The sequence below is a fragment of the Alligator mississippiensis genome, chromosome 12, assembly GCF_030867095.1.
Source record: "Alligator mississippiensis isolate rAllMis1 chromosome 12, rAllMis1, whole genome shotgun sequence".
NCBI classification, from domain to species: Eukaryota; Metazoa; Chordata; order Crocodylia; family Alligatoridae; genus Alligator; species Alligator mississippiensis.
In genome coordinates this window covers 9,963,783-9,978,776 of record NC_081835.1, presented here as the reverse complement: position 1 = coordinate 9,978,776, position 14,994 = coordinate 9,963,783, and the positions used below count along the sequence as shown (strand labels likewise).

The window sequence follows — 14,994 nt, the reverse complement described above, 5'->3', positions numbered from 1 at the left end:
CCCATCCTCCCTCTCTGCTCAGTATTAAGGTTTGTTCACACGCTGTGATTTATCCCCACTCTGCCTTCTCATTCCAAGAGAGATCTGGGAGACTGCCATAGGGTCCCTGCCCTTAAAGTTTTGACAACACAGACTATAGAGACACTATTTCATCAGTTCATAAATGGTCAAATAATTCAACTGGAAACGGAACTAGCATTCTTAGTGTAAAAAAAAAAAAAAAAATCACTGAGAAAATAGCAATCTAGCCAAGCCAAGAAAACCCCCACAACCACATGCCTTTTTCAGGCCATCTGTGTAGGAAGGATACCTTCCTGACCCCAGACCAAGCAATCAATTCTATCCAACATGAGTAATCAAGGACCAACTGAGAGCAGGGGGGCTGGACCCGATGATCTCACAAGGTCCCTTCCAGCCCTAAACTTCCGTGAATCTATGAGATAAGGTCTGTGCAACCCAATTGTCTGGCACTGGCTCTACAAACGACTGCCATCTTATTGAAAGCTGCATGTAGCATTTAGCTTGGGACAGTCACTGCCTCTCAGTGAGAGAGAATTGGAATCACGCTTGATTCAGTCAAGAACCGCACTCCATGACTCGGCTGGTCCAGCTCAGAAAGGAAGGAGTTTTTTCCAGTACAATCCTGTCTCATGTAGAGAGGACACAGGACAGGATGATCGCTAAAGCCAAGCATTATTCTGAGCGTAGAAAAAAACTGGTTTGCTACTGAGAATGGAAGAATTGAAGTTTACTAGTTGTCAAATGCTACAGTGAGAGTAGAAGTACAAAGTGTCAAATGTAATTGTCAGAAAGAGGGCCCGCCGATTTTCCCTGTTTGCTGGTAAATGCCACTGGTTTTGAAAGATATTAACAACTTAGGAGCTCTAGAGAAAATCTTACCCACCACATGACTCCTTGCCCACACTGCTATTACTAAATCTAATCCCATCATTGATCATTATATGTCTCAAGCATTATTAGGAGTTCAGATACAGTTGCAGATAAGTCCAAATTCAATGATGATGCAAAGTTAAACCCTTAATATAAGACTTAGGTGGGATTTAAAGGGTTCATAGGGCTTCATGTGACCCTCAGTGCGAGGGTTTATTTTATGCCCAAAAAGTTTCTCTTGTCTAATGTACAAGCACAGTATGTACTAATGTAAGACTAATGTACTGCACAGTAAAGCATCACATATGCATGGCAATTAGACTGGTGTAGACTAGTTTACTGTGCCATTGGATAATCCCATCAGACACAAGTACTATCCAATGGTGCAGTAAATTACTGCACTTACATGCATGTGTAGATGGTGACGGGGCTGGCTTGGGCATGAGGCTGCTTCAGCACAGAGCTAGATGGCAGACAAGTCTACATGTGCAATGAATGCACACTAATAACGTCTGGAGCTTATTGCTCAAGAGTTTTTTGCATCCAGGCATGCCGTTTGAACATGCGTTTGGGAGCAAAAAACTCCTGAGCAATTGGCTCCAGAGTTTATTCAAGCACAGCACATGGAGGCTGGCCAGGGCTGCTCCTCCATGTGCTGCAGAGGGGCTGGCTGGAACATGAGGGTGCTTCAGCAAGGAGCTAGCTGGCAGACAACCCCCCCACTGAAGCACCCTGATGCCCCAGCCAGCTGCTTTACATCACAAGGAGCCCCATTAGAGCAGCCAGCTCAGGGATCCTCCGACAGGGCTCCACATTGCTCTGGAGGTTTTTGCTTCCAAGTGCATGTTCAAATGGCATGCCTGGGAGCAAAAAGCTCTTGAGCAATAAGCTCCAAACTTTATTTGTGTGCATTCATTGCACATGTAGATTTGCCCATCATGTAGTAAAATCAGAATTGCTGCTGTCCCTAAAATATTCTGGTTTTTTTTCTGTATGTGCAAGCAAGCCATATTATCTACATATGATCAGTATTGGCCTAATTTGCAGGGTCTGGACATCATGTAACATGGACACTTTGCAAGCATATTCACATGCATGTGTCTAAGTATGTAGCCATGTGTACAGGCTTGCCTGTACATACATACGTGCACAGACACATGTGCAATTTGGCATGCTATTTTCTGCTATACCATTGATAAACTATAATGTCAAAGCACAGGCATTTTTTTCAGTTGAATTATACTAATTACATTAATTTGTAAGTCCATGTTCTATTATGCTTTAGTCACGCTGATAAAGCTATGCTCTCCATGCTTCACTCTTTCCCACCCTTCTTTCTCTTTGTCACTGCAAGATTTGTGCAACCAGCCGTGTCTTGCATTGCCCCTGCATGTCTGCTTCCTCTGTTTCTGTTCTCATGCCGTGGAGCATCCCGTACAGAAATCCTACCTTGCAACTTCTCTTACTTCCTCGACTGCTTTCTTTCCTCCTTGAGTTCTGCCACATAGCTACTTAAACAACTCTGCTCTGATTTGATTGACTCTTATGCCCACAATCCTAGCTGTCTTCTCATTACCTGTGATGCAATCTTCAAATCTTTTGATCCTTCAACCTTAACTTCTCCCCTTGCACAGAATGTTACCATTTCTACCAACAACATTTGACAGTGATATGACTTTCTTCCTCCCCTTTTCTTGCCTTCCTTTCCAACCCCCTACAATGCCTTCCTCCCACACATCACAGATGCAAACTCTTTTTGTCTGCCTTCCTCTTCTACTCCCACTACTAGCCCCAGTGACACCATCTCCTTATTTCTTTTGTGCCGTGTCTCATCCCCACCCTTACTCTTCTCCTTCGGTTCTCCCTGCCTTCTGGCTGCCTCTGCTCACAACACAAACATCTTAAAAATAAAAACCCATGACTCTAATTGCATCTCTAACTACCATCCAACTTCCTTCTCTCTCAGATCACTGAATGTCCTCCTTACAACTGCTGTTTGGAATTTCCTTTCCTAGACTAACTCCAATCCATCTCCAGCTTCTTGCACTGAAACCAGTCTCTACAAAGTCTCTAATGACTTCTTCCTAGTCAAGACTCAGAACCAGTAGTCTATCTTCATATTCCTTGAATTGTCAGCTGCCTTAGTAACTTTGACAAGGCTCTTCCTGAAATCTTGTCCTCCTCTGTCTCTCTCCAAGGTTTGTAATCTACCCTTGATTCATGCACATACTCTTGAAGACAGAGACAGAAGGCATATTGCTGACACTCACAGGATTTCAACTTGTTACAACTCCATTTGACATGATAGGAGTGACAGATTGCTTGGGACATCTTCAGTATGTAGCATAACACCCTCAGAAAGAATCACCTTAACAAGGCTCCAAGGAGATGAATATGAACAATTTAAAATTATATTACAAAGCCTACGTGCAGAAGGGAAATTGCAGTAAGTCTAGTATTATGCAGGTTGTCATTGTTCCTTAAGCATGAGAACATATGGTTCATTTGCCTATTTGATGCTCATGCTACCTGAAGTACTAAACACTATTGCATTAAACAGTCAGTAATACAGAATAAAATTATGCTTATTGGCTTGTTCCATTTTGGAGCTCTCTAAGGAAGGGAAAGGAAAGGAAAGTCACTTTACCTCCTATTTTCCTACAGCTGTATTAATTTTATTTTTGTTGCCCACCATCATTTCATGGGGTCAAATAGAAATGGGGGTCCCATTCTTCCTTCTCAGCAAATGTCAGTGGAGTGGCTTCAAATTGAAAGAAAGCAGGGATGGTAGAAAGAGAGATGACAAAGCAGAAAGGATAGGATTAGGAAAAAAGGAGGTTCTTCCCCTTTCTTTCCCTGTCCCTGCTCATTTCTGCTCCCAGTATCATTCCTTCCTCTTCTTTTTCACCCACTAGTGCTTCCCCTGCTCCTCTATCATCTGTCTTATCTTACAGGAAAGACAGAGATTGACAGGAAGAGAAATGACTGGGAACATATTGATGGAGCCTAGAGAACAAGAGGAATTATTAAAAGCTCTTGGAGCAATTTCCTAATGTTCTTATGAATGCAAAACTCCTCAGACATGTGCTGTCACTGTCTTAGAGCTCCCACATCCTTGGGTATAAGCTAGAGACCTGATACCTGTAACAACTGCCTCTGAAGAAGCTTATCTTCATGTATGTGAGCAGCCCTATTAAATTCTATAGCACCATTAAGACATTTAAAATTAAGAATGTACAAAAGTATTTGCAGGATCAAGCCTACATTTGTGCATAATTCAGGGCAAGCAGGGTAGCTCCTGAGTCATTAACAAATAAGTATATTAGAAAAGCCCATAATCTGTTCTTCTTACATGCTTTTGCAGTAATATTTGGTCTGCCATCCTCCCATAAAGAGATACCATTGTGCTTTTCGAATGAAATATAAGTTTAAAATCCAAGTACTTCTTGCAGCTCATGGCATTCCCTTGAGGGAGGTGTAATGATGATGTTGTCAATTGAGCACAGTATGTTTGGTATTTAATGTTTTATTCTAGAGGAAAATTCAAAGTGATTCTGACTAGCAGTCTGATATTTTGCTTGCATTTTCATATCTCAATAGGTGAATTCAGAACAAGCAATACATGGCCACTGAAAGCAGGCAGGCAAACCTTTGCCTTTGATTTCTGTCATTTTACTTGTTAGCTAGGAATAGAGCTGAAGTGATTAATCAAATTTAGCAGATGTGGAATCAATTCCATTGGTTCCCTAAGTAAAATTAGAATTTCATCAAGAGATGAGCTTAATTTGTATTCATGTTGACTTAGAGATGCTGCCTAAGATATCTGGGACTGCCCTGATTGCTAATGCCTGTACTTCAAGTGCTCTATTTAAAAGCTAGAAGGGGAAATGAACTTTCTTCTTTACAAGCATACAGGCACTGATAAGTTACTGGGGTTAAGGAATCTCATCAAAGCTATGCAAAACTATTAGCAGTGGAGGAGCAAAAAGGATAAGATGAGAATAGACTCAAACCCCCAAACTACACTAAATTAAAGTATTCTGAACCTTCATTTAACTTTTCATTACAGAAAGCCAACACAGAAGTTACTATACAAGCTTAGGGCACATGAGGCCATGTGATCTACTGAATGGATTTGTATATTAGATCAGAGGATGTTGGTTCTGTGTCTGGCTGCAGTCACTGGATGACCTCTATTAGTTTATGATATAACTGGAATTGCATGTGCTTGTCTTATTTCCATAGGATTATTAAAAAAGAGTGGGGTTTTTTTGTTGTCTTTTCAATAATTTTCCTCTATGCCTCTTCTGATAAATGGTAATGATGCATATGGCCAGGAATATATACTATACAAAGTGGTGGAGGGAAACCATCAGCTACCAGAGCCTTGTTTGAGGGACAGAGTGACAACAAGGTAGGAGCTCTGGGAAAGATTGTGCTTGAGAAGCTGTAATTAGTTTCTGGGCTTAAGAAATTGTATTGATGTGTCTCAGTTGACAGAAGGCGGTTTAAGATAATGAATCTGTGCTTTGAAAGTATAGAATAAACTCAAAAACAAAGGCAGAACCAGGGCTCTGCCTACCCTCAGAGATAAGTACAGATAGTCAAAATTGTCTGTACCTAAGCTGAATTGATTCAGTCTTTGCAGGTTAGTCTAAACTGCGGAGATTAAACTGAGAAACAACTGAACAGACACATACTTTAGATTCAGAAAATGCAGCTACATGCCTGTAGTGGTTCAGGCCAGAAGCTGGCGGGTACTGGAGCATGGCTCTTGGCACATAGCCAGCATGGCCTGTGTGTTTGCTTCCTCTTCCTGCTTCCCCAAGGTCTCTGGGATTTGCAGTCCAGAATTACAGTAGCAGGACTCTGCAGGGTTTCTCATCACTTCCTCTTCCTGCTTCCAGGTGCCTCTGGGATTTGTAGTCCAGTCACAGCCACCAGTAAATTTAGTAGGGCAGGGCAGCTCTGTACTTGGAGGAAGGGGCATTTAACCCCCCTCCCTGGCCCCAGACACCTGCTGGGGTTTCCTGGGGGGAAGGGGGGCAGTTCCTCCCTCCCCCACCCAAACCCTGGGGCAGACAGCACAACCCAGCCCAGCTCAGGACTGCAAGGCATGCTGGGATGCTGGGGGGCTGTGATTTAACTTGAACCAGGAAGGGGTCCAGGGAAGAAGGTTGATAAACTGGTTAGACTCAAATCAGTTAAGTACTTATCTTAAACCAGTTTCAGCCCTTTTGAAACTGGTTTATGTAAACTAAGCTTCTGTTCTGTTACAGGTTTAAATCAGTTTCTGATGACTTAAACCAGTTTACATATAACTTCTGTCCCTAGCCAGAAAAGTTAAAAACACATGGGTCCAAAGTAGAAAAACCCAAAACACCGATCTAGGAAATATTCAGCAGCTGACTGCTGTGGACGATCTAAAATCATGTTTCAAGTTTCTTTATAGAATGACAAGAGGGTGAGTCTTATTTTATTAGTGCTTCCCACTTACCTCAGCTTTGCTTTTATACCCCAAATTAATTAAAAGGCAGTCTGTTCAGACAATGTGATACCATGAATGTGTGCTGGTACTAAGCAGAGCCATCACAAATAAATCAAATCATGAGGTGAGCAGAGGAAGGGGAAAAAATAATATCTTTTTTGCTTTAGGGTGAAATATATACCAAAGGTCTGGTAGCACCATTTCCGTAACAAAAGATTGAATTTGTCTAGGTCATCCTAAAAGAGTTATATGGTTTGACTTATTTAACAACTTGTCCATCACTGTATTCCTGTCAGAACTGTGAAGGACTGGTATATCCTTTTTCTCTGAATACATGCCAACCAGCTTTTCCAAAAGGAGGGGAAAGAGATCCTTAGAGATTATAAATGCTATAAAATAGAAAGGAACAGAATGGGAAACATTTAGTTAAAATGGTTCAACTGTATGTGACCTGCCAGGATTTAATCATACATATAGAAAACTAGGGAGTGTGTTTTTCCTGCTCACTTTTTATTTGAGATTTGGATGCATGTTATTGTGATGCTAAATATATGAGGAATAAAAATTACAGGATTACCAACCTTTAGTTCACTTTCTGTGTTCTGCTTCATTTTACGGAGGGGAATTCTTGAAGAATCCCACCGTCTAGATCTATGTGGCAACAGCTACTTAATCAGTTAATATCAGGAGTACTCCAACTATTATCTCATGGCCTAAAGGGGTACTGTAAATATCTTGTAGGAATCCATGTTTAAAATTCAAGCCATTGTTTTTTCATGTAAATTATACGGTGGCTTACTTTTATTAATAGTTTTTGAGACCTTCAGTCTTGGTTACCCATAAGTGAAGGATTCTTATTTCTATGATATATAATTAAATGTTACAGAATATAGAAATCCAATGAAATGTTATGGCCACTTCCGCCTAGGATTTATATTTAAAAATAGGTAATGAATATACATATCGGTTAGGATTGCCAAATATCCCTTATAAAGTTTAGCCTATCTGTATCATTCAGTATAATGAAGTTCACAGTTTCCTTTCTGCAACCTATAGAAGCTGAATATTCTCTTTGCATCCCATAGTCTAGCACTTTTGAATAAGCGCTTGATTGAATACACTGTATAATATATTGCAAATATGTGAACGCTCTGAGAAAGCATTAATCAGACTAGTACTCATAATTAGTAATTGCTGAAAAATTATACAGAGAACGTTTCTTTGTAAGTTAAAGACGTTCTCTTAGCTTTTTAACTTACCATATTTGACTTACCACTACTGGCCACCACTACTGACTTGCACCTTGTATAATGGTTTACACATTTACAAAGAAGATGTTAAATACTCCTTTTGGGGTTTAGTTGTACTCTATACCCTCTAGGGATGCTGATATAAACCAAAGGTTGCAATGCAACCTATGTAGGTACTGTGCAGCTAATATGCAGCCTGGGCATAGTTTCCATCTCCCTCAAACTTTGATCTCTACACGATACTGATTCACGGAGGTATGCATATGGCAAAGCAAGTGGACCCAGAGGGTGTCACAATGAAATACAGGTTGAATGTTGCCGAATTTTATATCACAGAGATTTACAATTACCCATATACACTTGAACAAAACACATGGCCTATGTTCTCAGTCAGTCAGACTGCATGGCTTCTCCTTAAGATGAACAGGCCCATTGACACTAGAGCTTTTACCAGTGAGCTGTCAAACGTGATGCCGAATCAGCTGCATTATAGTGATGGTAAGACCAACAAAAATAAATGCCAACAATGTTGTAAGCAATTTGTTAAAGTACCTTTTGTTTTGTTGCAGAACCTCTGTGCCTTTTTTCCAGTTAATAACTGCCCTGGGAGAAGCATTTGGTTTACATCCAATAGTAACTTCACCCCCAACTTGAACGACAGACATTTTCTTCACAGGAGTTTTGGAAAAATCAGGGGCTGAGGCTAAATTTGAAGAGGAAGGGAAGAGAAAAACAAAAAGCACGTGAGGTATCTGACAAATTAAATGAACTTTTTTTCTCTAATGTAGTATGTGAATCCAGTAGCTTTTTTGCATTTGCAGATTTGGATTCAAGTGTTTATTTGATTTCTGTGATCCAGTGGTCTGGTATTAATAATGCCCTTTTGGCCAAAAAAAAATTAAAGCAACTCCACTTTCTATAGTACCCCAGATAGCTTTGCTTAGGACAGTCTGAGGATCTGAAGGGAAGGTCATTTTTTTATCAGGTTTGAGGTGCATGGAAAAAGGACTGTGCACGCAGAATTAACAGCACTACGCCTGAATCTAGCTGATGTTATTCATGTCTATAGAGTGTAGATTATTCATTGCAAATAAATTATTCAATGATATTGTTTCTGTTCATGAACTGATCCTGGGCTCTGAAATGCATTCGTTGTTCACAAACATTTGTCAAATACATAATGGGTGGAATCTCCCTTAATACAGAGGGGTAGCACAAAGCCTATGCAACACTTAAGTACCATTGAAGGCCGCATTTTGATTGTGTCAGTGGGATTTGAATGATGTACAGTCCTCATGCTGGCCTCTACACTGGGATAAATTTCACCCCACACGAACAGATTTCAGGCAATGGGTTTCTTTGAAACCTATGTTGAGACTATTTACTGGACATTATCTGTAGCATCTGTTTATGTCACATAATATTATTTCTGCTCCCTAACTTGACTGAGAAATTTAAATTGTGGAATAATAAATAATAATTACCCATAATAAGGAAGGACAGCATCTTTAGCAAGCAACTTTCTTCACATGAATATATATTTGTTCAAAAGAATAGACAATTTTTCCAAAGCAAATTCTTTTTCCAAACATTTAGGCAAACAATCCCTTTTTTTTTTCAAAATGTCTGTGAATAGTAACTAGTAAGGGGAGCAGTCAAACTCAACAGCCATGTGCAACTTAAAGAAATATTCAGGAACATAATTTTTGGGGGTATTCAGTCAGTCCCTGCATTTCTTACTTTCAGAACTATGAAATTAATTTTCCATTCTGGTCAGTATCTGATTATTTTTAATGACCCGTCTACTTACCTATCACTCTTAACTCAGCGTTGGCATAAATGGTGTCATATTTATTTTCTGCAACACACTGATAAAGGCCCGAATCTGATACGTTCAACATAGTGATTGTTAGCGTTCCATTTTCTATTTGAATTCTCTCCTAATAGAAGGGGAAAAAAAACAACTGAAACAAAGCAAACATATTCTTAGAACAGTTGAGTATAAAAGTAGTGTCTCATACTACTATGTAGGTGCACTTCTGTCGCGATGTAGAAGCTGACATTTTGTTATTTTGGAATGCCGATGAAAACAAAGCGGGGGGAAAAAGATGAAAATGATAATGACAAATGAAACATAACTGTATTAGAATACATACTAGGCACATCTCCATGTGCATTAATGAGCTTTTCCTAATGCTCATTAAATTTAGGAACTGCAGTGTGAGGTACGAAATGCACATTAGGTTGCACTAATGCACAGTAGCGCAAGTGCACGCTCTTTAGGTGATGCTTAATGTGCAGTAGCCTATTTTACTGCACCTTATCGTAATAGCACAGTTTTTTACCCGCTGCTTTAATGCACATAAAATAGGCTACTGCACAATAAAGTGCACGTGCAGGCACACCCACTGTGTGGTGGCCGTTATACTATAAGATCCCAATTTTTCAATTCATCAGAACATTTAAACATGCTGTAGTCCCACTGTCTTCAATGCAATGGGATTCATCCATGTGTTTCAAGTATAGGCTTATGCGTATAAGCAGCTGAAGCCGGTATACAGGAAACCCTTGTTATTCACAGATTTGCGATTCGTGGTTTCAAATACTTGCGGTGTACCGCGCCAACCCACGCTCTTTCCCCGCACAGCATGATGACACTTTGTTACTGTGAAGTATGGATGAGAAGTGAAAAAAACTTCTTTGTCTCTTGTCCCCTTCCTAGTCCCTCAAAACCAGGAATTATCTGGGAAGACCTGTTTCTAGGAATACTAGGAGGCATATATGACCATCCTTCTTTAACTGTGTAGATTTTGGAAAGAGAACAAATCTCCAGGATAGATCCAGGGATTCAGCAGGAAGAAGTAAACACAGGAGCCACTGATGTGGGGCCTCAGACGCTCACAATGGCAACACACTGTGTCCCGTTTTGTACTTTTTGACTCTCTCCCCTCCTCTTTTTGGTTGTTTGCTCCAGGCCCCTCCCTGCATCCTCTCAGAAAGTTACTTTGTACTGCCGTACCTGAACATTTCTTTATCTAATCCTGCTTCATCAAACTTCCTCACTCTCTGGTGCTAACATTCCCTTTGGCTGGTACCTTCTAAATAAACCCTCCTGCTCCATTTTTCATAATTATGAAACTACAGTGACATTGCCAGCAATCACATCATCATCTCACCACCATCATCATTACTAAGACATCCTCAATTCATAGCATGTGCTGGTGCACGTACAAAACATGGTGTGCTATAAACTACCATGCCTGTTTGCTGACAGAGAAAGCATCTGAGAATCTCGTGGGTAATCAACTCAATCTAGAGAAGTACCACAAAGAAGATGGTGTGCTTTGTTTCCCATGTTCTTAAGACCTCTACAGTTGACTCTAGCATTATTTCATTTGTGTGTGTGTGTGTGTGTGTGTGTGTGTGTGTGTACACATACAGTGGCACTATTATAGTGTATTGTTTTGTATTGTATTGCATATACATATACATATACATATATATATATATATATATATATATATATATATATATTATAGTTATATGTCTTTGTTCTGAGTTCATAAAGCATGTGATAAAATAGAGTCCTGGTCCATGACAAGCTATCCAAGATACAGTGGCATTATAATATATATTATATATTAATATATACAGTAAAATCCCTGTTATCCAGCATGAGTGTGAAATGGGGAGTGCCAGGTATCTAAAAATGCTGGTTACCTGAGGCTGGTGGTTTTTGGCTGGATGTGGAGTACGAAGAGTTGCGGGGGGGGGGGGGTAGCAGCCACTGGTGGAGCAGGGCCTAAGGGTCGGGGGTGGCGACCACACACTGAGCAGCTGCAGCACAGGGTAGTGGGTGGCTGCTGCATGCAAGCTTCCCCCTTGCCCCCCTCCCCTCTGCCCGCATCTGCCCGACCGGCTGAAAATTCTGATTAATAGAGTGTTCCACTTACTCAAATTCTGGATAACAGGGATTTTACTGTATATAGCTAGATATAATATATATTTATATATATTATTTTGCCACTGTATGTAGGATAGCTTGTCATGGAGCAGGACTCTATTGTTTTACATGCTTTATGAGCTCAGAACAAAGACATACTGCATCCCTCATACAGTTTATAATCTAAGTGTATGAAAAATGATAACAGAAATGGAGGAGTATAAGGAAACACTGAGATAATGGTAGTCAAGAGGTTAGCTAGTCATTTAACTGTTGGCAGGAATGACCTTAAGGGACATTCTGAAGAAGAATGGTGACATGGCTATAGGAGGACTTATAGTGGGGTTTCTCACAAGTGTGAGAGACCACATTGGCATTAAAATACCAGCATAAAAGTGTTGTTATTCTGACCTCTTTCCTCCTCCCCATGGCTGTCTTTCATGGTTTGCCTGGTGGTTTTCTGACACTATAATTTCCTCACATATGGTGCTTAGCTTAATTGACCTGAGTCTCTTGGTACTATCACACTACAAATTAAAAATAGTGATGTAGTATTTAGGTTTGGAACTGCTCAGCTGAGTGACTAAGTTTGGCTGAGACGGAGACAGAAAATATAGCAAGGTGAGATGATAACAGTATTCAGATTGTCTTTGTGTTATGTGCTGTTTCTTGATGTTAGCTAAATAGTAATTATATATAGCACCCCATCTGCCTCAATAGTTAAGTATTTTTGGTATCTCAAGGGCTACATGTGAATCATATGAAAATGACCTGACTTTCACAATTCTAATACAATAAAGGGCTTAGTCTGTGTGTCTGTCTGTCCGTAACACTTTTGGACAACTGCGCTTGCCCTGCCGAGAGGGCTGGCAGCAATTGGATGCAGGGGCTCCACCTTCTCAGACAGGGAGAGAGCCACTGCTGCCTTCGGCAAGTAGGTGGGAGCCCCACTGCTCAGGGGGAGGAGGCAGAGGTGGGTGGTGAGGGGGACGGAGGGAGCCACCGCTGATGCCTCAGGCAGGGTGACGGTGGGAAACTGTGTTGCCCCGGGGGTAGAGGTAGAGGCAGGCAGGGGGGAGCTGTTGTGCTGGAGGCTGAAGGAGGAGGTGGTGGCAGCGGCGGGACTGTTTATGTGGCCGGCCCTGAAGGGTGAGCAGAGTTGGTGGGGGGGCATGTAAACCCTCCCTGAAACACTCCCCCATTCATGACGAGCATTAGCTAGTCATAGAATAAAAATTGGAGGGCACTAGATTCTTTTTGGTGATAATCATATTGAGTCCTCCAGTTATGATCCTAAAGGATATATTCCATCTGTGAAGATCCCTAATCAAGATATTCCTGTAGGATATTTAAATTGCAGCAGACTGGCATTTGCTAAAGGAAAAAATGTTCTGTTGCAAAGCTCTCCTCCAAACCAACATCTTAAACTTCCCTTGGAAACCTGCAGGCAGTCAGTGCAGATCATGAAGTGGAGATTTGCTATGCTTAGCTTGAGTTTTAGCTCACACTGGGCCAATTTAATCATTGGTGGAGTGCTGCTGAAATCAATGAGGCTGTACAGGGGATACATTTGCCCCAGATTTTTGTTTTTGTGCATTAAAAGAATTTATTTTTCTTCATTTTTCTTTGGCACATAATAAACCCTGCTCTGTACTACAAACATAACTTAAAACCAAATATTTCAAGGCTAACTATTACCATCCTCCAGGGACAATAAAAGCCACATTGTAAAGTAGAAATCTGCAAAAGAAAGAGAGAATATTCTCTCCAAAATGGATCACTAAGAAAGAAACCCACAAAAGGAAATATAAATTCCATCACTGAAAGCAAGTCTAAGAACAACAGATATTTTTATTATTATGATACTTCTTTTTTAGACTGGCTCTATTGCCTCTATAGAATTTAGAGGGCACCGTATGGTGATACAGTACATAATATAATCCTCTACTAAACTGTAATAATCTAAAATATATTTTTGTTCTGCTGAATGTATGTAATATGACCACCTAAGAGTTAAATATAATGCCATTTGCACAGAATATTTGATGGTCTGCTGCTACTGTATCTCTGCAGAGGAGAGAGTGCCACCTATTGAGTCGTCATAACCATTTTGTTCAGCACACTGGATTTTCCTCGGAGGTCTCCCAACCAAGTACTGACCCAGTTCAACCTTGTTTAGCTTACAAATTTTGATGAGAGCATAGCCCGGGGTTGTATGGCTGGTGTATTGCAAACTAATTAACAACATTGCATTACTTATCTCCTTTTTTTTTTTGTGGCTCTCACTATGGATATCTTCTGCATACTTAGTTTTACCTTCAGGCTGTTTGCTATCCTCTCAATGTATTCTATTTTTTACAAACTTTCTATGAACAGAAAACCCCTTTTTAAAGTAATACAAGCATCTCATGAACAAACTGAATTCCCCCTATTCCTCAGACAGCTCTTGCAACTTATGCAGGCAAAACAAAGGACAAAACACCCCATGACCACGAGGAGAAATAATGGGGAAATGGCCAGCAATGTAGGCACAAAGGAAATACTTGACAAAGAGCGGGCATATACTACAGAATGAAGATTAAGGTGGAAAACTTATGGAACATATTTTTTTCTAAGATAGTTTCAACAAGCACAGTGCTGAGAGAGTGAATATTTTATTCACTCTAAAATAGCTGTTTAATCCATTAAGCAACAGTATTCAATGTGTTGCTGCCTCAAGTATTCCATTCACAATACCCTTATACAATATGTAAGTACTATGAACATATTGGTGTGACTTCAGTGTGTTTTCTCCTATTTTATATTGAAAGGATACATTTGGAGAATGACAGCCTCTAAATACCACTGTCTTCTTCAAAGCGAGAAAGATGTGTTGATCCCACTTAAGGAAGGCAATAAAACTGTAAAATGATTATTTTTTTAAAGAAAATTCAACCATAATAAATTCTAGCTAATGACCTCCAGTGTATCTAGTACTTCCATTGAAGATTAATCTAGCAGAAAAACCATGCAGAGTACTGGACCCTGTTGTTGTTGAAAATATCTATCAGCAAACCAGACAAATGCTGGTGCTGTGACCCAGCAGGTGCTAATTTATCCCATATGCTTTGGGAATGCTTCCATGTCCATTTGTTTTGGACAACACTTAATTGCTGAATTATTATTTTTTTCCCCATGAAATAGTCACGTTACAAGCTAGGCATGTAATTTTAAAGCCCAAGTGGAACCTCAATACATGCAAAAAAAACTTTGGCTCAGCAGAGTACTAATGACAGGAGTGGTACAGAAGTGGGGAAATAAAAATTGAACAGCATTTGAAGACTGGAACGTTGACATGACAAGCTGGCCCTAATGGAAGAAACTGTGTACCATAATTCTCAGAACATAGGGGACTCTTTCCTTGGACATATCCAAATACATTT

The 14,994-nt window shown here is 40.2% G+C and overlaps 1 protein-coding gene across 5 annotated transcripts in view; it reads right to left on the bottom strand.

Annotated features, from left to right (window-relative positions):
- The window catches only part of LOC102573404 (contactin-6), a 223,649-nt gene that overhangs the window by 49,229 nt on the left and 159,426 nt on the right, over nt 1-14,994 (bottom strand). For all 5 annotated transcript variants that reach the window (XM_019499811.2, XM_019499814.2, XM_019499815.2 and 2 more), the window contains 2 exons: nt 9,440-9,569; nt 8,182-8,332 (listed from right to left, as the gene is read on the bottom strand). In XM_019499811.2, coding sequence (XP_019355356.1) covers nt 8,182-8,332; nt 9,440-9,569 — 281 coding nt within the window. The remainder of the gene's footprint in view (nt 1-8,181; nt 8,333-9,439; nt 9,570-14,994) is intronic.